At 34.9% G+C, this 26,534-nt stretch overlaps 1 protein-coding gene across 20 annotated transcripts in view; it reads left to right on the top strand.

The window, feature by feature from the left end:
* The window catches only part of KCNT2 (potassium sodium-activated channel subfamily T member 2), a 430,036-nt gene that overhangs the window by 278,054 nt on the left and 125,448 nt on the right, over positions 1–26,534 (top strand). For all 20 annotated transcript variants that reach the window (XM_078355173.1, XM_078355170.1, XM_078355168.1 and 17 more), the window contains exon 14: positions 13,077–13,185. In XM_078355173.1, the coding sequence (XP_078211299.1) occupies positions 13,077–13,185 (109 nt within the window). The remainder of the gene's footprint in view (positions 1–13,076; positions 13,186–26,534) is intronic.

Below are 26,534 nucleotides of genomic sequence, written 5' to 3'. Positions count from 1 at the left end.
TTTTACAGACAAAGAAACAGATCCATATATATATATATGGATTTAGTATGGTACCACTTAGTATGGCACCATTTCTGCATTAAAATATATATTAATATATATATTTATATATATTAATAAATAAAAATATGTATATCATAAATAAATATATATTAATATATAAATATGTATATATACATATATAAAAACTATATATAAATATATATATATTTTTTTAATGCAGAAATGGTGCCATACTAAATAGTCGAGACAGGACTTGAATCTACATTCTCTGTCTCCAGAATGTGTGCATTTAAGAGATATGTGGTATTGCCTCTAATTCTTCATTTTAATTTTCAATCTTTATTTATTACACAGAGTTGTACATTGTTTGTGTTTAATTTTTGCATTTGTATATAAAATTTATTCCTGTGCCCTTATTTTATGTTTGGTGAATCTTTTCTTTTCTTTTTTTTGAGACGTAGTTTCGGTCTTGTTACCCAGGCTGGAGTGCAATGGCGCTATCTCGGCTCACCGCAACCTCCGCCTCCTGGGTTCAGGCAATTCTTCTGCCTCAGCCTCCTGAGTAGCTGGGATTACAGGCACGCGCCACCATGCCCAGCTAACTTTTTGTATTTTTAGTAGAGACGGGGTTTCACCATGTTGACCAAGATGGTCTTTATCTGTTGATCTCGTGATCCACCCGCCTCAGCCTCCCAAAGTGCTGGGATTACAGGCGTGAGCCACGATTTTTTTTTCTTAATGAGTTATAGGGATTTTTCATATTCTGAAATTAGTAGCAATTTGACTTTTTATATCTAGTCATGTGCTGCATAATGACATCTCAGTCAACAATATACAGCATATACATTGGTGGCTCCAAAGATTGTAATATCATATTTTCACTGTACCTCTTAAATGTTTAAGCATGTTTAGTTATAGAAATGCTCACCATTGCGTTACAATTGCTTACAGTATTCAGTACAGTAGCATACTATGCAGGTCAGAAATGGTGTGTGATAGTACATGATTGGAATGTCAAACTGATTTCAGTTTTGGGATCTGCTGATGTGAATATCATATTGAAGAGTTGTGTGGGCTGTTCAGGGGTGGCTGGAGTTGGTGATGTGGAAGAAGGGCAATTCAGAGTAGGTAGGACCCCAACAAGACAAAACATTTGGCTCAATTGTCTCAGTAAATAAACCTCAGTTTACATTAAGAATTCCTTTTTAAAGTGCATATTCCTCCTCGTGAAACTGAAATTCCAATCTTTTTATGTGTTACTTTATTTGGATTATTAGGTGACTATCTAGTTGATAGTAGCATCTATCTATTTGTCTGTCAATCTGAATGTCTCTGAATCTCTTATTCTAGAAGAATACGCATTTTGGAGGAAGAGGAAACGAAGATAAGGTTGTTATGGGAGACTTCCAAAAGATAACCAGTGACCAAAAAGTGGGTTCTAAATGCCTAATTCAAGGGTTGCCAAAAACAGTTGTAACAGATTATACATGACAATCATAATTTGGCTGTGGGTTGTTTGTCTGGGAGGATCAGGCAAATCGTAGCGTCTTTTCTCATTGGGAAGGGAAGGGAAGGGTATAGGTAGCCTCACATAAATGCATATTTCTATGTATTATTTATTTTTATTAAACAAAACTTTACTTGTTTTGGAGCTTTATAGCTTACTGTATGCTTTCCTGAGTCACTTCAGTTGAAGTTAACAGCTTTAGTTTCTTGCAGCCTTATTGTGGTATAAATAAAATTGTATAAATTTAAGGTGTACAATGTGATGATCTGATGTACATCTATATTATGAAATTATTTACACTATCAAGTTAGTTGGCAAATCATCACCTGACATAGTTCCCTTTTAAATGTGTGTGGTTAGAATATTAAAGGTCTACTCTCAGCACATTTCAGGTATAATATAAACTATGGCAAACTACGTAATAATTATAGCTTTTTGTGATTGATAAAATAACTATGCATTTTTATCTAATTTGATACCAGGTATAGCTGGCGAAAGACTTAACATACTTACATGCAAGGGATTCAGACTCATGCCTTGTGACCCCAAATCCAATGGTTCTTTAAATCAAGCACAGGGCAATGTTGAATACATATTCGTACTTTACATTGCATTTCTGCAATTGCTGAAGTTACATTTTAGTCTTCACAGAATGCTTGATTCAAAAGATTATTTTTTTGATTTAACAAGAATTTCCTGAGAGTTAAAATAAGAATGTTGTATAATAGAAGATATACTTGGACCCTGTCATCACTCCCAATGATTCCAGTCTTATTTATACTATTCACCCCAGAACATATCCAAATTCAATCTTCTTTCCATTTTGCTTATTCAACCACTCTCCTTCAGCCTTATCAAGACTTCTAATGCACTGCTATTCAGAGTGTGGTCCAAAGACCAGTTTCATTCCAAAGACTTTTATCAAGCTTCAAAAGCTACAACATGATAAATACAGCAATTGAGAGCAGGCTTTTGGAAATTTTGATAGTGATGCGAGATTGCCACAACATCCAAATGCATAATTTGTGAACTGTCTCTTTGGAAAGCATACAGACCAGTTTGGGCTACATCAAAATTATAGGTGAATCACATATGGCATGAGCTGCCTGTGTGCTTGCAATGGGTTGCATACAACCCATTCTTTCTTTTTACTTTACAATTAAAATAAAAGAAAACTGGTCCTTCATCACAACTAGCTTGAGAACTATTACTCCATTGCATCATCAGTCTAGATTCTTCCTGTGCCTCAGTTCCATTTCTTCTATTGTTCTCTATTTAAAGAACCTGAACTCTGTAGTCTGCCACTTCATTTGGTCAGCCTCATGTCAGTGTTCTGATTTCTTTTGTTTTCGTTTTTTCCCCATAGCTTTGATCGAAAATAAACACACATGCAAACAAACAAAATTCCATGTACATTGATCCTTTTTTTCCCCACTCTTTGACTGGCACTCCCGGTGGGTCAGATTTGTGTTACCATAAACTCATGTTCAGGCAGCTCAAAGAGGCCCTTAATGTTGTGGGGTTTTTGTTGTTGTTTTTTATTTTAATCAAATTATTCTCTTGATCTTCTAATTACTATTTCAAATTTATCTTATTTCTAATACACAGAGATATGGGAAGCCAATCCATGAAAATTTCTTTAAATTTTGCCACTTATTTCCCAAATGTTAATTTATGTTTACTTATTGCTTCCTGCTTTTTCCTATTATAATTTTGTTTTTTGTGGTTGAAAAGGAATGAAACTGATCTACGTTAACTCAAACTTCCCTTTTATATAATACATGTTTGGGGAGCCTGGTGGTTGTATTTTCTCAGTCATTAGTTCAATATAATGGCTGCGCAAGCCATTTGTCCCTCTGGTAGCAAGTGGTAATCTTTAAGTGGTTTCTAGACAGGGAAAGACTACTACAGTAAGTTCACTACTACATTATGCTTTCTATTTTAAGTACTGGTTAATCAATTTTAGAGTTTTATAGCTTTTATAGAGTTATTTGTAGATAGTTTGAATTTAATAGTAATAAATTTAGCCAAGTTACTTCACTGTTCTGATATCTGAAAACTACTTAACACAATATATATCATAAAACTTTTGTGGGGTTTAATAATACATAGGTATCACTTAGCATGAAAGCAGAAATATTATTTAATATTATTTTATTACTAAAAAGAAGCTTCAGTAAGTATCTTTTATAATATCGTAAGCTGTAAAGAATACTCTTGGTTAGAACCTAAAGAAATTGAAGTTTTGAGGAAAATAATTTTTCAAAAAATATAAGACTGCTATGTTTTTCTGAGTGGTATAAAAGAAAAGGAGATTAAATAAATTGAAACTGTTTTGCTCTAGGGTGGAGGTAATTTGACCACCCTTTTGAACATTTAATAGTCTGAAACATCAAAAAGAATTATAGTACTAAAATAAGTAGCAATTAGGAAAAAATGCTTTTTACTTATTGAAACAAATTTGTTTTACAGAAAATTGCAAATCCCAAATTGGGTTAGATTCTATGCATTTCATAAACATTCTTACATTTAGATCTGGTGAAACTAAGTGACTTTTAAAGGTTTACTTAAATTTATTCTAAGCCATTTAGTGGTTGAATGCCTCACAGTCTTTGAATTGACAAAGTTTCTGAAGTGTTCACATGCACATGGGTGTACACACACACAAACACACACAGGAGTGGTTATTTTATTGATGAAATTAACTGGATCAAAATAAAACTCACTTGATTGCTAGATATGATCTATTCTCATATAAAAAAGATACAATTTTTGTAGCAGTAAACTCACTCTTGCTTGTAAACAGAATCTAATAAGCAAAGGATATGGGAAAGATTTTATAATGCAATTTTATCAGTTGGTCTATGTAATAAACTTTTTCCTCATAAAATAAAAATGAATAACATTTAGTTTTTAAAATTCACCCTGGTTTATGTTTTTGTTTAAAAGCTCTTTCCCAAAGGATATTTGACTTCTGTAAATTAAAACCCTGCACTAGTTTGGTTTACTGCACTTTCCACTATTTACTGTTTTCCAAAGAGCTGTTACCTAGCAACTGCATGGAAGAGGTTTCTAGTACTTTAAATCATACAAGAGATCAGAATATAAGGTGATGTAGACTTTCAAGAAAATATTCTGACTTGTTTTAAAGTAATTATCAATTTTATTTTTCATAAGGTAAAAGGCACTGGAAGACTATTTTGATTCATATCTATCAATAAATTTGCATCTCAATTGTAACTTTTATTTTGGAAGCTTTTAAACTGAAAATGACACAAATTAGAATAACAAAGAAGAAACCAAGAATCTCACATAATACAACTATTTTAAAAGTCATATGCTTCTAAAACGCTTTCCCACCTGTTGAGGTAGTTTCTATTGACAGTGAGATGCTTATCCTTACACACTATTTTCTGTGCATATCCAGATACACATACAGGCATATGCATGAGCATTCTTGCAGAATTCAACATTTTTCCAGAAGTGAGATTATATTTTAATTGCATAACAATAGAATTAGTTTATATTGTTTTGCCACTTACATTTTTAAAATATACTGTTGGCATTTGTTTCAAGACAGTTTATTGACATCTATCTTTTTTATTTTTATTTTTTTAAATATTTTTTGTAGAGATGGGGTTTCACCATGTTGACCAGGATGGTCTTGATCTCTTGACCTGGTGATCTACCGGCCTCAGCCTCCCAAAGTGCTGGGATTATAGGCGTGAGCCACCGTGCTTGGCTCTTTTTGTTTTAATAACGCAGGATTAAGATGATCCATAATACTTGTTTAGAATTCTGATTAGCATTTTATACTCATTTTCTACTTTTTCCCTCAGATAATTCTATGAGGTAAACACTACTATAATTCACATTTTAGAGAGAAGGTCAGTTAGGTCTAGGGATTAAGAAGTTTGCCTGTGGCCTGGCACACTCACTGGTGATACCACTTGACCACCGATTTCATGTGCTTATGTCTTATCAAGCAACAGTGCAGAAAGACCTAAGTCAAAACAAACAAAAACTGTAAATGATGAGAAAAAGATACAAGATAAGATGCATATATATATATATATAACTTATTTATTTATTTTTGTAACAAGTCTCATTCTGTTACCCAGGATGGAGTGCAGTGGTGCGATCTTGGCACACTGCAACCTCTACCTCCCAGTCCAAGTGATTCTCCTGCCTCAGCCTCCTGAATAACTGGGATTACAGGCATGTGCCACTACACCAAGCCAATTTTTTGTATTTTTGGTAGAGACCGAATTTTGCCATGTTGGCCAGCCTGGTCTCAAACTCCTGAACTTCAATGATGCGATTACCTCAACCTCCCAGAGTTCTGGGATTACAGGCATGAGCAACCAAGCCTGGCCATGTACAATTTTTTAATAGGAAATACTTTCTTCAACAAAGGAGGGGCATTAGAAGCTCGAAGGAAAAAAATGACAGATTTATATTTGATAAAGAGTTATATTTCTTTTCATGATCAAAACTGGGCTTTTCCCACATATGTGGTCTCACCAAGAGGAAGAGCATTTAGGGAAAGTGTTTTTGTATACAAAAAGTAATCCAGAGTTTGCACATTTCTGCACATTGTCTCATCAGATAAACACTAGTGATATGGCTGTATCTATCTAAAAGGGAAACTGGGATATGTAACTTCTACAAGAGCAGCCATGCATCCAGGTGAAATATGGAAGTGTGGTGAGAGGAAATAAGAGCGTCAATTACTAAAGAGAAAGAGAAAATGAATAATGGGGAGACAGTAGTTTTAGCCATGGTTCAAGCCTTCAGGCACCCATGTAACCATGCACAACATTATATATATATATATATATATATATATATATATATATATATATTTAGAGAGAGAGAGAGAGAGGGAACACTCATCCATTTCCTGTCACAAATACTCCAAGTTTCATCAAATGCCACATCCGGTGCAAAGTTTAGGATATCTGGAAAATGCAGTCAGATTTAGATGTGGCTCCTAATAATCTAGCAGTATACACACTAATAAATTTGCTAGGTGTTCTCAGGACCACTACCCCATATAGATATACAGTAGTAGAGTGAGAAAGTTGTAATAAAATAATGTGCTTTGGAAAACAGAAGAAGGAAATGCACAGTAGTCATTGGTCCCTAGTATGACCTGTGGCACATGATTTGAGAAACCTCCAAAGCAATATAGAAAATTCCTTAATTAAACCTTGATTCTGCTCTTTAGAGAGTACCTGCTTCGTCCATTCATATGCATGGGACACTATTCTCTGTGGCCACTCTTGAAGTTGAAATTCGAGTGGATTTCTTCTGGACCTTTCAATGTATCAGTAACTGTGCTCAAAGTTCTTTTCTCAGAACTTTGTTGAACGTGACTCACTGGATTTTGTTGCCCTGTCTATATCACCATCCTGATTGTAATGGTGGATACCCTGGCATCATCTGAAGCAAGTTTGAATGGGAAGGCAGCACCCCAGTTTAAGCTGATTTTGCCACAGGTCTGGCTTTATTGGTCTGGATGGGAAGTTTAAATTGGAGGCCTCTGACAAAGGCTCTGAAAGGGAATTTCATCTCCTGCCACTTAGGATACAGTGTCCATTTTTATACTTCTTTTTAGATTTTTTATCACAAGCAAACAGTGTACCATTTAAGAGAATTCTATTCCCTTCTCTTTCTACTTGCAAAGTGATCAGTTCTTACCTCAGATCAGCTCTCTGTGTATTCCTGACTGAAATCAGCAAGGTGTTGTTAACATCAGTATACTTGCCCTTTTCAACCACCTCTTTAAACATCTCTCTCTAGATAGGTGGTTTCACCCATATAAAGGGGAAAATGGATAGCAGAGGAAAATAGCAGTTATTGTTATCGATGTATTTCTCCGTTTATATATTATCTACATTTTATGACTTTTTCTTCTCTTTTTAGTTAGAAAATTATTTGATAAAAATTGGCAGTTTTACCCCAAAACCTAAAATGCAATAAAAAAATAAGAAAAAAAAAATTGGCAGTTTATGACTTGAATTCTCCCTTCTCCCCAAAAGAAGTCACTCTCTCCAACACTGCTTGGTCATACTATCTGATGACGTGTATGCCTATTAAAAGGATTCTTTCGATGTCCTAGACTAATTTTTCTTTAATTTCTTTTAGTGTTCTTGCTCAGCTCATCCTATCTCGGCAACCATTTCTAGGATCATACCCTAGATCATATCATTACCAATAAATGTGACCCCTCTGTCATCTCCATTCCTGCAGTCTCCTTCTCTGACCACCACTTCTATCTTTGTATTTCACTCCCTCTAATGAAGAACTTCAACTATCGTTTGACCATATGACACCTACACTTCATTGTTCCACCAAATCTTCACTGCCATTTATACCCATGGGTCTTGTCTTCCCTTCTTAGTCTGCTTGAATGTCATGGCACATTATTAATAATCTGTCTTCAATTCACCTCAATAACTTGAACCTCTCCATTAGTTGGACTTGTTTGTCAAAAGCCAGCCTTAAGTCTCACTCTCTGTCTTCTTGGTATAAAATTCCATGCATCTGAAATGTAGCTAAAGGAAAGAGAATAAACAGGGAAAAGCCAACCTTCAACCTCTAAACTCCAAACTCCTCCTTAATCATTATTTCCACTTCTTTTGCTTAAAAAAAAAAACCACAGGAAGAAAAACAGAACTTTTATAAACTTCTGCCAACAAATCTACACACCCACCTGCATATATACCAATATGTTCTGCTGTAGCTCCTGTTATTTCAGATGGAAAACTTTAGTGGCAATATGACTGAGAAGGGGCATAGAAAAGGTGGTATATTGAGTTAGTATGATTACCCAAATTCTTACTGTCTATGAATCACATTTTAAGGATATATATATCCTGTATGTTTTAGAATTTATGAAAAAGCCTCTAAACCTTTTGGCAGATCAAACAGCACTGTTCAACAGAATTTTTTTTTAATATTGGAAATGTCTATGTATGCACTATCCCATACTGTAGCTAGTAGCCATAAGTGTTATTGAGCTAGTAAGATGTAACTAGTATGATGGAGGGATTGAAATTTTATTTGTATTTGCTTTTAATTTATTTAAATTTAACCATGTGACTGGTGGCTACTGTATTGCATAGCATAGTTTTAGAAGGGTAGAAGGGTAATAAATTGTCAAATTCAAAAAATTACAAATTTAAAACTTTATTTGGGAATCACATAATTGCAATTCAGGGCAAACACACATACTGGAGTGGTCTTTTGTTTGTCTGAAGAATAATAGAATATTAGGGGCCTTACTTTAAGAAGAAATGTTCTATATTATTTTGAAAGGAAGGTCACTGGCACTGAAGAAGCTTTTGGGAGCTGGCTATCTCTGGTGAGTAAAGGTGGTAGATAGAACTAGTTTTAGAATCATGGCAAGTTGTTTATGCCACTGCTAGTAAAATTTGTCTTAGGATTACAACAGGCTGTTTTAGCAGATGTGTTTGTGGCAGTTTAATTCTTGGAGCTGGTGTTAATATGCCCTGAATGCTTTTTTCCCCTTGGCTCCTCAACTCTGAAGTTGTTACAGGACCAAAAGTTTCATATGCCTACTACACAGTGACATACCAATACACTGAGACAAGAGGGTTTGCAGCAAAGAAAGAGTTTAGTGATCACAGGACAGCCAAGTAAGGTGGACAGGAAGCCCTCAAATTCCTCTCCCCGAGGAGCTATGTGCTAGAGTTTTTAAGGAGTTTGTGGAACCCAAGGGGATATTGGGATCATTGACTGGTTGGTGTAAGGGGAATTGAAATCATCAGAATGTGGAAACAGCTTTCTTTGGTAAATCAGCACTTCTTAGGGTCCTAAAGAGTAGCTACATCAGACCAGCTGATGTCAGTAGTTTCACCAGTATGAAGAACTTTAAGGAATATCTTGAATGGAAACGTTAACGTCTTACAATGCTTAAGTTGTAATTTATGGAGCACTTAAGGGGAGCTATAGTCCTGTAACAGTGTTTATGAGGGTTTGGGGCAATAGGCAAACAACTATGAGGAAGTGAAGTGGGTCAGAAAGTAAGCTGACCTAATGATTCATGCTGAAGGGTGCTGTAAGCTTGTTTTATTTTCAGTTCTCCTCCTTCTTTCCTTTTTGATTAATTTTATTAAATTTATCAGGATGTTTTTATTTTAGTTGGAATATGTCAAGAGTTACCTAATTTATGTAATCAACTTTTACAAGGTGAAATGCTGAAGAGTTAGAAAACATGAAAACCAATTAGAAAGTTGTTAGCTTACATGAAAGAACACCAGAGTTTGAATAACAGTCCAAATCCCTTAGCTGTAATTCCAAAACCAGGATCTCTGAAAAATGAAAGTATTTTTGTATTCTTGGTGGTAAAACCTGAAATTATTTGGTGATAGTTTCTGCACTGAACTATCAAGAAGCTATTTAACACTATTTTTTTCTACTTAGTATAAATATTCACACATTTAGCTGCAGAAATATTTTTAGGAACAGATTGTTCCTTGGAGGTTATATAGTGTCTGGTAGGTGAAACATACTGCCTTTCTAAAATGTGATTTTTTTTTAATTCTGAAATTTGATATCTGACCCTTAAGAATTATGGATATATTAGAAACCTGTAGTAAGTAGTGAGAATGGCAATGCGGAAATAAGAGAGAGAGGGGAATTTGATTGCATGATCCACAAACTTTGGCTATTATAATGTTTTGGGAAATGAGGGGCAATTAGTATGAAGGAATATTTCAGCATTTTAATTCAGGCTAAGGATTAGTGGTTAGTATTAAAAATGTCCTTGATTTGGACCTGAGAGGAGAAGTCTAGGTATATAATCAGTTCTATTTTGCAGGTTGAGTTTTAGCACTTTGTGATACATGCAAATAAAGATTATTATACAGCTGAATGTTCTGTCTTATCTCTTTCCTTGTATTTTCTATTCATAGAAATTAAATAGCTTTTGTTAATGAAGAGTACTGAATTTACTTTTTGTCTAACAAAGGCTTTCGTGATAATTATATATTAACTTATTTATCTTAAAAAATGGTTATTTTCTCTGATCCAGTACTCCCTTTTTATAATAAATATTTCACAACACTTCCTACACTATTTTGAAATGAAATTTAGGTAAATATAACTATACACAGAAAATTTTAAAAAATTAATATATTATTCTAATTCTATGAAAGAGAAACAGAAGGGAAATAATAAGAAAAAGCATGTTTTTTTTAATATGTAAACACTCAGGCACAAATATGGAAGGCAATGGAAAAAAGAGACACTTTTATCAATGACAAGGTGCTAGCTTTTGACTGATATGAAACATATAGGAATTAAATATCTTAAATTTTTTCATGACTCACATACAATGCAAAACATAATAAAGTAAATTTTCTGTTAATTTATACAGCATTTGCATCCCTAGATAATTTAGTGTACAGTGGAACAGTACATACATACTTTGTGCTTATGTGTAAAATTACCACCATTGATGGTATTATATATACTTTTTGTTGAAAGTGCTGATGGACACTGTAAAAGTTTTACCAATGTAGAAAAAGGACACATGCAAATACAAAAATGACTACCTGAAACTTAGGAGTCTTTTGCTTCCTTCCAGTTTTCATTAGTACAGTTTTTATGGCACAGTCTTCCCACAGCCATTGCACTCCAAACTCAGATGCACACATTTATTGAAGAAAAGGGAAGAGACCTATTTTTTTTAAGTTTTTCAACTATCAAAGAAAAATAAAATGATATATTTTCAAAGTATCACACATGCATCACGTTTTCTCATGTTCCCCTACTGAAAGAAATATGATGTGTGCACTGTAGTAAGGAAAAGTTCATAATTGCATGCTACATTGCATATATGGTAATTATACCTTCCAAATTTTCTGTTATATTTTGAAATTTAAAAAATTCTATCTATGTCATAATAAATGTACATATTTTTCTCAGATCATCTGTTCTAATTTTTGATTTGAAATTTATGGGTTCCCTATGTATTGATGTCATATGATTCTACAGTAATAACACTCTGGGTTTAGCAGTTTTGTCACTCTGTTTTCACAGATTGGGCATACACAGTCAAAAATTATTTTGAGATATACTGAAATGGTGGTTTAAAGACTCTGTTCTTTTGTAAATGTTCTGTACACTTCTCTGCATTCAAAATTGTATTTAGAATCTGCTTGCCTTTCCTGCAAAGCAATAAATAATCTGGTTATGTATTTTTTAAACTTTTTAAGTAAATTTTAACGTATTGACAAGTGGGTGTGGGGAGAGAGATTATTAGAATAAACTTGATATTTTTAGACTAAACCCTGACATATATTCATAGTATATATTTTCATTCATATAATGTGAAAGAGAAACAATTTTTTAAAAGGAAATGAAAGCAAAATAAAAGAGTAGTATGCTTCTCATGTCCTAAATCATATTATAAAACAGGACAGAACTAAGGTCAGTGTTTGTCCTGAGCATTTGCTAAACCATTTCCCATGTAACCTTTTCTCCTTTCCTTGTAAATTTATGGTGTCATGTGTTCATTTTATCGATCCGGCTCACTGACAAATTTGATCTTCTATTTCTTAATTTTGCAAAAACTGCTATTTTTCTGCCTAAGAATATATATTTTCTTAGAAATTTAAATCTTCTCTTTATTTTTAATACCAGCTATAATTGTTTATTTGGGAGAGTAGGTTTTTATTATTTCTGAAATAAATAATATTTAATCACTTTTTGAAAATATGACTTCTGCAGAAAATAGAATACCTGGTATCTGGGCCCTCATTCCTGCATGACAGTACTTGGCCTGAGTAACATCATTCCCTTTAAAGGTGGCCTGCAACTTCCCATGTGCTGTCATTTCTAAAACTGTCTGTTATTTTGATGTCATTGCATTTCAGCTGCCATTTATTATGTTTTCTGGCTGGACCTTATCATTTTTTGAGTTTATGACTTTTAGGTCTTGGAGTTAAAGTACAATTTCAACTTATATTTCCTTTAGCAAATTCTATTGCTCGATATTGCAGTTATTTTCATAGTATCTAATCCATTTCTTCTATGCTAGGCACATGTTCTCTGCTAAATCTTTTAATCATTGCTTTCTAAAATTTATGCTGTGTCATTATGAATTTGGTAAATGAATACTCTTCTAAGTCAGTACTGTTGTATTTTATACCATAGAATGATCAGAACTTAAAGAGACTTTATAAAGTATTTGATGTATTTTAGACTACCCCTCAAACCCACCTGCTAGGCATAGGAAGATTAAGCATTTTACCAAAATTTGTTAATTTTGTTAAGATAGGGTTAAGCATTTCAGCAAAAGTTGTTAAGTTTGTTGTGATGGGAGTGACCTCTATGCCAGTCACTTAATCCATACTCTAGTACTCTCTCTTAGGAGACGTATTTTCTGGGGTTAAAATTGCACTAATAAAAACATCTCTAAAACAAGTATGCTTTTATTGAGACGTTTGCAAATTTATTCATTCTGTTTTAAATTTTATATTACATTACTCTCCAAAGGTAAATTATTCTAATTTACCTATTTTATTTCAAACAGATCATGTTGTTTGTGAAGAAGAGTTTAAATACGCCATGTTAGCTTTAAACTGTATATGCCCAGCAACATCTACACTTATTACACTACTGGTTCATACCTCTAGAGGGCAGTAAGTATATTTTTTTCTTTAAGATAACCTTTTAAAATATATTTTAAAAAGTAAGAGCAGTTAATGTGATTTAGAAATGTAGAGGGCCAAAGTTTACAGCTGAATATGTACCTATATTTGAATTTGTGTGAGTTATCTTCATCTGATAAAGGGATAAATAAATAAGGAATCCAAGACATAGAAAATGGACAGTTATTTGCTGTCTTTTCTCAGCAGTCTTGAGATAGTTTGTTGCAACTTATTAATGAATTCTAAGGGTCTGCATCATTTGCTAGGCCTAGGATTAGGCCATGATTTTTCTTTCAAAGATGAATACTTATGCAGCAATGAAAATTTTAATTAAAGGATTCTAAGTTAGTATAAGAACTTAAAGTCAGATTTTTCTGTTCCGGGGGTAAGTTTTGTCTGAAAGCTTAATGTACACAATTGATCTCAAAATCATAATTTTATAATGATTGTAGAATAATAACAAAGTAGTTGTATAAAATTAGCAATTGCAGTATAAATCACTTTTTATATGCACTTCAAGGTAGGAGAAAGTTGTACCATCAGAACCTCTTTTGTTCTTGTTTGTTTATTTTGAGAGTTTTATGAAGTATAGAAGTTGTTTCTTATTTGGATGATCAAAGAAAATGTAAGCAGTGAACGTACTCATTGCTCTTATTTAAAGAGACAAATGCGCTTCATTTCATACCTTGTCATATTTTGAATTTGTATTTCAGACACAGTGTTGATTTTCTAAGTAAACTTCACTCATGCTAGTGGTTATGATTACTCAGATTTAGTAACTTAATTGATAATTGTTTAAGTGAAGTGTCAAATCAAATAAATCCAGAAAAAGGAAAATTCTTTCTTGGGATTTAATTATAGATGGATAAGTTGTTAATTTAGAAGTAGTAAATCCTTAATAGTATTCTAAATTAGATTTTTCTATCTTACTTCTAATTGCCTAATTGGGATGGTAAGAGTTTCGTAGCGGCCGGGCTGGGTGACTCATGTCTATAATCCCAGCACTTTGGGAGGCCGAGGCGGGCAGATCACCTGAGTTTGGGAGTTCGAGACCAGCCTGACCAACATGGAGAAACTCCGTCTCTACTAAAAATACAACAATTAACCAGGCGTACTGGTGCATGCCTGTAATCCCAGCTACTTAGGAGGCTAAGGCAGGAGATTCGCTTGAACTCGGAGGCAGGGGTTGTAGTGAGCTGAGATCATGCCACTGCACTCCAGCCTGGTAAATGAGCGAAACTCTGTCTAAATAATAATAATAATAATAAAAGAGTTTCTTGGGAGCAATTTTCTCAAAGTTGTAAATAGGAATATTTTTATTCTGTACATTTACAAGCCTTTAACCTGTGCAATAGGAAGGATGCAACAGGATGAGGAATGAAATTGATTTTCTTTGTAGAAAGTACTTGTCATTTTGATGCAATTAAATAAAGTACTAAAAATTATTTTAACACCAATTAAATGAACATTCATAGAAGTCATCAAGTGTCTTCATTATTTTTTCATAACATCTTTGGACAGATTCATACAACTATAATGGGGACTATTTAGTCCAACTTCATTAATTGTTGTATACATGAATGATAAAATAATTTCCATAAACTCTAACAGAGCTCATTACTCATGGACTGAAGTTAAATTACATTGTATAGCTTCTAGTAAATATTATTTATTGACAGTACTGCCTGGTGAAAAAGAATTATAGTTCATATAAGTTAGAAAAGAATTTTAGTGATCCTTAAAATAAGACTTTCCCCGATAAATTCTGATAAATTTCGCCTTATTAAAAAAGAAAGCAATGTTGTTGACAACATTGTTGTATAATTAAGGATTCCCCTTAAGAGTGACTTGCAAAATTTTTTACAACTGTGTCACAGTAAATGCTGTCATCCACCATAATAACTATTTAATTTAGGTTCTTAAGACATTTAGAACACCGATTTGTGAGGATAAATTCCATTCGTCGGGGCAAACACAGATCACAGGTAGCCCTGGAGCTGGGGAATAGCTTTGATTTTTGGTAAAATTTTGTGAGCCAACAGCTTTCTGATCAATCTTGTGCTGCTCTGTAATCTCGTATTTCTATGTGGAAGATCTCACCTTCCTGGAATTGGGGGCTTCCGCAGCTGCTGCTTCTTGAAGTAAGCATCGGTATGATGTTTTGGGATTTTTACATTGCTGATATCAACTTTGCTTGAGGCAGCAATGACAAATTTCCGGGGTGTTCTTCGTACAGGAACTTGATTGAGGACCAGAGGTCCAGTCAAGTAACAAGCCACCAGCCAGCTGCTTCAGGAAAACCACCCTCTTCCCCTGTGGCTCCAGTGAGGATGATCAGAGTGGTCCGGGGGTGATGCTGGCTCGCAGTTTTCTTACGTGCTGACTGAAGGGGTTTTTTTTGTTTTGTTTTGTTTTGCTGAGGCTCAACGGCTTTGAAGGCACATCTTCAGTAGGATAATACCCAGGCATTTTGCGAAGTTTAACCACCTGGGGACCACCATTCTTGTCACCACTAACTGGTTTTGTAACAATTGCAAGAACCTTCTCCTTTTTCTTTACAACCTTGGATTTAGCAACTGAGTACTTCCCCTTGTACATGGCCTTTCTGGAATACATGGCAGATGGGGAATACCTGCCAATTCCTCTGACAAGGACAGGATTGTGGCTGTAATGGGGCTTTCCCTTCTTGGGCTTACCCTTTTCACCTTGCCACCAGCATCAGCCTTCCTGGCTTCAGGTTTCTTCTCTTTAGTATCCAGCTTCTCAAATTTTTCACCTGCCATCTTGCAAGATGGGAAAGAGAACTCCATAGTAACTTTTTATAGCAGATTTGTTGAAATAAAGCTTGCATAATATACGATTTACAATCCATTATGTTAAAAGTATATTCATAGACTTATCCAACCATCACCACTAAGTGATTCCAGAACCCCATAAAGAAATTATCTACTCATTAGAGTCACCTTATGTTTCCCCTGCCAATTCTTTCAGGCCTGGGCAACCACAGTCTACTTCGGTTTTTATAGATTTACTGCAGCCTCCCAGTAGCTGGGATTACAGTCATGTGCTACCACACCTGGCTAATTTTTTTAATTTTTTGTAGTGATGGGGTTTAGCCATGTTGCCCAGGCTGGTCTTGAAGTTCTGGGCTCAAGTGATCTGTCTGCCTTGGCCTCCCAAAGTGCTGGGATTACAGACCTAGGCTATCATCCTCAGCTGAAATAATTTTAGCATATTTTGGAATACAGTAAATAAATGAACATAAAGAATGTTAAATAATTTGGTTTTGCTTTAGATTCAGGGGATATATGTGCATGTCGGTTACTTGGGTACATTGCATAATAGTAGAAATTGGGCTTCTAGTGTACTAGTCACCCAAATATTGAGCATTGTCTGTAATGTTTTCCAAGGTTGATTCATATTGTAATATGCACCAGCACTTTATTCCTTTTTACAACTGAATAATATTTCATTGCATGAATAGATCACATTTATTTTTCTACCCATCAGTTGGTGGGTATTTGGGTTGCTTCTGACATTTTCACAATGCTGTTGTTAACATTTGTGAAAAGGTTTCTGTGTGACATATGCTTTTATTTTGAGTCTATATCTATGAGTAGAATTGCTGGGTATATGGTCACTCTGTTTAGCTTTTTTAGGAACGGTCAGAGTATTTTTTCCAACAGGTTACGACACTTTGATTCTCATCATCAGTGTGTCAGGATGATTTCTTTTACATCATCAGCAGTATTTGTAATTACCTGCTTTTTTAAATCATAACCATCCTAGTGGGTTTGAAGTGGTCTCTCCAGCAACTTAGCCGGTGCTCTAATACAGTTCCCCAGGCTGATTAAAACTCTTATGATCTTACATTTTCTTTTTCTATTTATTATGTTCATTCCAGTTCTACCTAATCTGTCAGTCATAAAATAACTTAGATGACTTCAAATAACTGTGTTCTTTATATTTTTTAAGTTTATTCTGTATTTTAATGCTTCACAATTTTTCTTTCTGATTTTTCAGACCTGCTCACTTTATTTACCTTTGGGTTTTCAGTGCTCTTGGCAGTGGTTGTCTTGTTGTTAATTAAATTAGCATTTTGATTTATTTGACAATCTTGTCAAAAATAAGTTTATTCTTAATGAATATAAATTATTCTTTAGACAAAAATCACCTTTGAACATGGGCCATAATGATTTCCACAAGGAAATGCTGGATTATCAGTCCAGTTCATAAGCATTCAACTGGCCCATCCTGATGACATCTCAGCTAAAAATTTAGCTATTCATTGTTTTTACCTTTCAATTTGTTTTCGTGAGTATAATTAGTCTCATCCATAAGGTGATCTTTTTTACCTCAGTAATAATCAAGGAGTAAGAAAAAGAGAGAATTGATAAGAAAAATACTACTTACTTACAGAACTTTGCCACTGATTAGATAAAAGTGTAGAAAAGAGAGAGGGGAGAAAAAAAGAAAATCCCCTCACCTACTGACACTGGACAGTAGAAAATGATGAAGTGCATAGTTTGCCAGAAGGAAAAGCGGTTTAATATTGGATGTATTTGCTTTCCAATGAAGACATGATGTGGTGGGAATTGCTGCATGCTTGGTTCCCGAGGAGGGGAAATCGTGCCAGTGAGGCTCAAGGAGGTGAAGGAGGAAGTAGCGGGGATTTGAGAAAAATGACCACTTGAGACTGTTTTCTAGGAATTTATTAATTCTAGGAAGTAGAGTGAAGAAAAGGAAAGCAAAGATAGGTATAGCATAATAAAATAAAACTAACCAAGATAGGATTTCTAAAAGGAACTGGATTGTCAACAATATTGATGGTTCTAGACTGAGACTGAGCAAGTATTTTGGATGCTGGTCTCTGAGGACTTCTGAAAAAAGTTTTGACAATGGGGATTTTCTTATTGTGAGAATGTATGAAGAAATGAAAAGATGATAAGAAATAAAGTGTGGCTGGAGATTGCTGCTTCATTAGGTTTGTTCATTAATCCAAGAAAGAAAAATAATGAAAGCCCTACTGCACAGAAATATTAAGGAAAGCTTTTTCTACATATGCAATATTTATTTTTGTTTGCTTTTAATTTTTAAATTTTGAATAAATACCACTAAAGAAAAAGAGATTGAAAATGCAACAAGGGAGTAAAAGATGGGATCCAGAGCCTGGAATGTTTCTGCAGGATAAGGGAAAATCATTTATTCCTTAGTAGTTAATGGGTGAGGCAAGGGGTGATTTACACTAATTTTGTTTCTGTGTAATAAAGAATACTGCATTAGTTAAAAATGTGTTCTGCCCCATATAACGTAATATCTCACCGAAAGTAGGGGTGGTATTTATTTTACGCCTTAAAAACTATGGGGATTAGCATCCAGAGAAGGCTATCAGACTCAATGATGTCATCAGAGCCCTTTGTTCTATTTTCTTATTCCTATATCTTTACCCTATAGTCTTATTGTAATCATAAAATGCATTATCTGCTTCAGGCTCTTCTTCTGGGCACGAAAATGGGAGCATGTCAAAGGGGCAGATTATTGCCAGCTGAGGCTATGGCTTTCCGTGAGTTCCACTCATTGCTTTTTAACATGTAATTGGCCTGAGCCATGTCACATGTTTCCAGATGTATTGCAAGCATCCCAAAACACTAAGTATTTTAGATTTCTAGCTTTTTAATAGAGAGACAAGAGAAGAGTGGTTTATAAAACATTTTAGAGTAGTCTTCAGTATCTGTCATTTTGTCACAGATTTGTAATTATCATTAAAAATTATACATAACAAAGAAAACTATGCTTTCCAATTTTGCATTAAGGATATAAGTATATTTCAGAAATTCAAATGTGGGCTTGCTTCTAGTTATATCTGTTAGCTATGTAAATAGTTTTAAATTAAAAAATATATTTTTTATTTTGCTACGTAGTTTTAGATTGAAATATATAAATGTACACATATATTTCCATACAAATGTATACACACATTAATTTAGAATTGGATGCTTACTTTTTAAAAATCATTAAGTTACATATCACAGGAATAAAAGGGTAAATAGCCTAAGTTTTATATCTGAAGTACCCTGAAGGTCACTGACATTCATTAAAGAGAGAGCTCAACTCTAGTATTGCAAACTTGGCTCTACTAAAACAAATACTACGTAGCATACCTGTGGTATAGTTACTATGGTATTATTTTTTATAGTTCTTTACCTGAATTTTAGTATTTCCTGTTGAAAAACAAAACCAGTCATGTTATTATTATAAAATGTATGATACAGAAAATTATCTCATTAAGGCAGCAACCAACATTATACACTTTGGGAATCACAAATCCTAATCACAAACGAAATTATCTCTGTTTTGTAGTAGGCATGCTGTAAACTCAGAGGAAATGTGTCATAGAGGAAAGAACACTGGTTTTGGCAGAAAGAAATGATTGACTCATTAACTGCCAAACCCAATTAATATTGAACCAATTACAAGCTCCATTTAATTTTCAATCATATTATGTGGAAAGTTGAGATAATAATTTTTATCTAATCTATTTATTCAGTTGTTTACTAATTATTTTCTGTGTGACAGAATGATTTCAGGTGTTCTGGATATAATTAAGAAACCAACAGAAAAATCTTTGCTCTCAAGGAGTTTTTATTCTAATTGGAGAGCTATAATAAACAATAATAAGTAATATACAAATATTTCTGAAGGCAATAGCACTATGGAGAAAAATAAATTAGGGAAGGGCTATGAAGAGCACAAGGATGTAGCAGTGGGTTCAACTTTAATGACAGGCATTGTATGACCCCATGAAGGAATTGAGATTTCATCAATGACCTGAGCTAATTAAAGTCATGACTATGCACAAATATGAGATATGAGTGTTCCAGTCAAAACGAAAAGCAATGACTCTGAAGTGCAAGCATATATGATGACTTGAGGAACATTAAGAAGACATGCATAAATAGAGATGAAGGAAGAGAAAGTTAATAAAAGCTGAGATCTGAAAGGAGACAATGGGCCAGGTCACATAGAGTCTCCTAGGCCATTACAAGAATGTTGATAAACATACAAATTTGGCTGTCATCAACATATAAACATCATTTCAAGCCTTGAAACTGAATGAAGTCAACTCACAGGATTACTTTGAAAATTATGTAGCCACGCCCAACCATAGTAATTGGTCTATAGTTGTCTCATTGGCTTTGTTAATCTCTATCAATTAGAATCTATACAAGTAAAAGTCAGTCTTTTAATTCGGTGTTAGAATTGGCAGTTTGAGAGAGACAGGAGAAGACAAGACAGGATACCCAGAACCACGTGTTTTATTTGTGATGGAGTAGAAAAAAGTCCCACACCTTGCTGGTATTTTATATGTCAGAATATTCCTAGGTCTATACCAAAACAAACATCACAATCTCTGACTATAAGAGAGTAAATGTTCATAATTTTATTTAGATGTTTTTTGGAACACTGACAATAATGAACAAATAGGTATCAGAATGCAATAACAGCAACCATGGCCAATCTTTTGATTCACTGTCTTAAATATTATGGAAATTAGGATTAAATGTATTTTGAAAAAAAAAAGGCGACTCAAATACCTATCATGTTGGACCTTTTTATTTTCGAGGGACGTATTATTCAGCCATAGAAGAGTTTTATAGAAGAAAGCCATCATGAGTTACAGAAAGTATAAAATTCTTTTGTCTGCTTAAAAGGTATATGTGTTTAGTGATCATTTGAAAGTTTATGTGGAGCAAATTAACTATATAAAGAATCGAAGAAAGAATTATTTAGGAGGCCTTAAATAAGATACATTTATTTGAAAATGAAGCAGAAGACATAAAGATTAAAAAGATAGGTATTAGAGAAAATAATTGTTAACTTCTATAAGTACAAGCAAATAACTGTTACTATTTGATTCAAATACTGATAACACATTGTTACAAGGATATTTTGAAAAAACTTTATTTTGATTGATGAGACCAAAGAAAGACAAGGCTTCAAATATTAATCAGGTGGTGTATGATATGAATGTATATTTGAAGTACTTTGAATGGATGAAAATATTTAAGAATTCCAATGCTATATTTTATAAATATCTTAAAAGGGGAAGCAAATTTGCTTTTGTTGCAGAACTAATTTTTTTTTTTTTTTGAAACGGAGTTTCGCTCTTGTTACCCAGGCTGGAGTGCAATGGCGTAATCTCGGCTCATGGCAACCTCCGCCTCCTGGGTTCAGGCAATTCTCCTGCCTCAGCCTCCTGAGTAGTTGGGATTACAGGCACGCGCCACCGTGCCCAGCTAATTTTTTGTATTTTTAGTAGAGTCGGGGTTTCACCATGTTGACCAGGATGGTCTTGATATCTTGACCTCGTGATCCACCCGCCTTGGCCTCCCAAAGTGCTGGGATTACAGGCTTGAGCCACCGCGCCCGACCTGCAGATTTTAAAAAGTTGCAATATTATGCCGCAATCAGAAATGATTAGTTCGTGTCGTTTGTAGGGACATGGATGAATCTGTAGAACATCATTCTCAGCAAACTGACACAAGAACAGAAAATGAATTACCGCATATTCTCACTCATAGGCGGGTGATGAAAAATGAGAACACATAGACAACAGGGAGGGGAGTACTAAACACTGGGGTCTATTGGGGGGAAAAAGGGAGGGCCAGCAGCGTGGGGGGGGAGCTGGGGAAGGATGGCCTGGGGAGAAATGCCAAATGTGGGTGAAGGGGAGAAAGGAAGCAAAACACACTGCCATGTGTGTACCTATGCAACTGTCTTGCATGTTCTGCACATGTACCCCAAAACCTAAAATGCAATAAAAAATTTTTTAAAAAAGTTACAATATTGTAAATATGTTCCTCATAGGTGGTTTTCATAAGAAGTTCTTCATTAACTTACTGGGAAAGTGTTATTTTCACAAATAAGGTCAAACAGCAGATCTAGATATTACCGCATTGCTCTCTGTGAAATGAAAATTCTTATAAACATTAGCTGTTAAGTTTTTTGTTGTATTCAACGTAATTGGTATCTTTAAAAATCGAAAAGAAAAACAGAATACCTGATTTACATTTGTTTGCTTAGCTTTCAAGGTTTCATTATGCCTGTATTCAATTGCTAGGTATAAAATTTTGTCCAGTTTTCTATCATAAGCATTTAATCCTAAGAAAATTTTTTGATTTTTCAAATAATTATTTCATCAGAGTTTGCTTAATAGTTTTGCAAAATCTGCAGCCACAATGGAAACACATCAAGCCAAAATACAATGTAATTAATTTGTGTGTATGCCGTGTAAAAAGTGATTCTGTAATTCCATGTGGATGCCAGAATTGTGTTCCAAGGCACAATTAATGCTTTTGGATGGGTGTTAGTACTTTTCCTGGTAAATAAAATTACGTATTCAAGAAAGTTTGGAAATAGTAGGTTAAACGTATTTTAATGACATTTTAAAAGCCTTTTAATTTGAACCAATTTTAAACTTAACTTCCAACAAAAGTTGGAAAACCAGCCGAGTTCACACATACCCTTCCCAAATATAAACTCCCCTTAACACTTACTTTTCATAAATTATCAAAAGAAGGGGTTAACGTTGGTACAGTATTATTGACTAAATTATAGACCTTATTTAAATTTTATTCTTTTTTTATTAATGTCTATTTTCTGTTCCAGAACTCTAAGATCCTGCATTGCCTTTAGTTATTATTTCTCCTTAATCTCCTCCAATTTGTGACAGTTCTTGTGGATGAGATTGGAATCAGTATAAACTCATGATTTTTGATGTATATATACAAAAAAGAAAGAAGCAGAAATACAAATGTGCATCTGTGTATGTCTGCTAGTATATATATACAATACCTGGCTGTTTCTCTGAGACAGAATAGAGGCAATGACATCTTAGTAGCAATGAGCAAGCAGGTCTTAGTAAATTGTGTTGCCATAGCAGAATACCTGAGACTGGATAATTTATGAAGACAGATTTATTTTCTTGGGAAGTCCAAAATTCAGGGGCTGCATCTTGTGAGGACCTACTTGCTGTGTCATTCCATGGCAGAAGGCAGAAGGCAGAAGGCCAACAGAGTACGTGTAAAAGAAAGCTAATGAGGACAAACTCAAGTTTATAACAAACGCATTCTCCATCCGTAGGATGTTAATCCAGTCTATGAGGCAGAGCCCTGTGAACTAATAAGGCCTTATTAGGCCCCACCCCGCAACACTGTTGCATTGGGCATTAAGATTCCAACACATGAACTTTAGGGAACATATTCAAATCCTAGCAACACTTAAGGCTCAGATCTTCTTGATTGGTAGACATCATCCTTCAATATAAAAATCCAGGGCTCCAGCAGGGCATGGTGGCTCACACCTGTAATCCCAGCACTTTGGGAGGCTGACGTGGGCTGATCACCAGATCAAAAGATGGAGACCATCCCGGCTAACACGGTGAAACCCTGTCTCTACTAAAAATACAAAAATTAACCAGGCGTGGTGGCAGGCGCCTATAGTCCCAGTTACTTGGGAATGTGAGGCCGGAGAATCACTTGAACCCCGGAGGCTGATGTTGCAGTGAGCCAACATCACCATTGCATTTCAGCTTGGGTAACAGAGCAAGACTCCCTCCAAACAAACAAAAAGATAGATTCAGGCTTTTTTGGAGTATTGGTTGATTCCAGGAGTGGGGCAGGGAAAAATACAAAATAAGCCTGAAAAATGTTATGGTGGCAGAAAGTAAGGAATTTGTCTGGGGGCTGTCAAAAGAACTAACATGAAGGAGGTCCTAGTGGGCTAAGATGGAATAATTTGGGCAAGAAAATAAATAATAATATTAGATTTCAACCCATAAAATAAAATATCCAGTAGTTCATACTAATATAAATAAATAAATAGAGGGTAAGGCATGGCTCTTTCTTACTGAAGAATTCTAATTAATAAATGTAGTAGGAAAGAGAAAAACATTAAGTCACCATTAGACAAACACTACACAGTAATTGTGATTCCTCAATGGGTACTAATATCAGGAGTGAAATTTTGAGGAGAACTAGTATAATTGTGTGCTTTTGACATGTCTCCTTTAGATAGTTAATAACTATGAAGGGAACATTTGTAATCTATTGTGGAGAAACCTGATAGACACCATCTTAATCAAGGGATCAAGGTAGCCATAATCGATAAAGATATTTTCATGTTGTCTTTCATATGATGCACTAAAAAGTTACTTTGATATTCCTGCCAGCATTTTCTAATCATGTGAAAACATCAGACACATCCATATTGAGAGCATCCTACAAAATAACTGCCTGAAACTCTTTAAAATTTCAAGTCTTTAACAAAGAAAGACTGAGGATTGATGGGGTGCAGAAAACCACGATGGCATGTGTATACCTATGTAGCAAACCTCCACGTTCTGCACATGTACCCGAGAACTTAAAGTATAATAATAAAATTTGTTTTAAAACATATTAGTCAGCTTAACTTGAGGGGGTTTTAAATATTTGGAGATAGTATTTTTGTCTGGAGGACTTCCTCCAGCAAAACCTTTAAGAAAATATGTATTTGGATAAAACAAAGGCCAGCAAATGTCAGGTAAAGCAGTGGTTTGTGCTGCCTTACTGCTTTGAACGCAAATTCCAAGCAGATCTCTAAGAATCTGAACTACACCAGAAAGAAGCCTTCGATGTTTCTCTGTCCATTAGGCTAATGACCTCAGATGCAAATTAGCCATGAGATCTTCCTTGTCTGTTATACTTTAGCATCCAGAGTCTCCAAATTGAAACACCGTGATAAGGGAAAATAAAAATCCACTGTCATTTACCATCACCAGAACAAATAAAGGACCAAGAAAGATCACAAGCAGGAGGAAAGCAGGGAAGGAGGTAGAGACAGGAAGACTTTTTTTCCCTTTAATCCTGAGCTCCTCGCAGAAGCCCCAGGAATCAGCTGTCATGTGGGAGGCAGAGAAAGTTTCTTAAAAGTAATAGGGATTATAATTACCACACTGACTGCAAGAAAGCAAAAAAAAAAAAAAGGTAGGGGAGCATGCTCAAATGAACTATTTTTAGTTCCCTTGGAAGTTTCACACTCAAAAACTGTGACAGAGGACTATATTTTGTAACCTAGCAAATCTAGTTCAGTCACCCACCTCCTTAGGTAGATAAAATAGAGTACCAGTGAGGATGAAAGGCATTTTGATTTCTGTTTAGAGTGACTCTCTCTCTCTCACACACACACACACACACACTTTAAAGCCTTAATGTGTTTGATTGCTATAAATTTGCGAATTATTAGTTGACATATAAAACTTGAACTTTGACATAACTTTCTTAAATCTGAGCCTCTGTTTTCATTAATAGATTAATATGTGCTTTTCAGTGGTTTCGGTCAGATTTGAAAGTATTAACAGACTTCTTTTCCAAACCCCGTATCTCCTTTCCACTCCTACAGTCCCAAATCACTAGCAACCTGGTGACTTTCTGACTACAGCAAGCTGGGAAATGCCCTTTATCAATGGGTGTGTAATGGGTCCTTGACTCATTCTGGTCTCATAAACTTCTCAGGTAGACAGTATAGCTACTCATTATCTTGCTCCTGACAACAGCTAATATCGTCTTCTGGCAAGCTTCCTGGTGAGCCATGAGTCCAATGCCTACTTCTTGTTCTGAGGACACACATCTGTCCTACTTATTACTTCACAGAGCTTTTTAATGAATGGGCTCCTGGGATCCAACAGCTTCTCAGTCATCTCTGATTGGCTGTCTAGTTGCATCATTCTGGTGTCTCCTTAGGCTCCCTCAGGTAACTTTTGGGGCATATCCATTACCTCATCAATGGATGTATGAGAAAGATATATAGGCCCTTTCTATGTCAAACTCTCATCTTCGTGTGTGTGTGTGTGTGTGTGTGTGTGTGTGTGTGTGTGTGTGTGGTGGGGGATGCTTGCATGGTTTTCATTCTTACCTGGCTAATTCAACCAATTTTTTAATCCTACTTCATGCCCCTGCATAGGCTGCTGTTCAGCTAACTCTATCCCAGGAGGAAGTGTGGAACTTTCTGCTGTGTGGACTTGCAAACAACATGGAAAGGCCTTTTTATTATTTCTGTCCCATAATCTTCCCTTTCTTTCCTCTGTAGGATATGAATTTTACTTCGTCAGGACACTATATAATGATTAGTACTTGCTCTTCTAAAACTCTCCTACTTTCACTATTCTGCTCTAAATTCCATGGATCTTCATGGCCATAGTATTAGCTTGCAAGTGCTGCCATAGAAAAATCCAGAGACTGGGAGGCTTAAGCGACAGAAATTGATATTTTATAGTTCTGGAGGCTAGGAGTACTAGATCCATG

Source organism: Callithrix jacchus, chromosome 18 (genome assembly GCF_049354715.1).
Source record: "Callithrix jacchus isolate 240 chromosome 18, calJac240_pri, whole genome shotgun sequence".
In the NCBI taxonomy this organism is placed as follows: Eukaryota; Metazoa; Chordata; class Mammalia; order Primates; family Cebidae; genus Callithrix; species Callithrix jacchus.
Note: the sequence above shows the minus strand (reverse complement) of the source record. Positions and strands in the feature narration are given on the sequence as shown.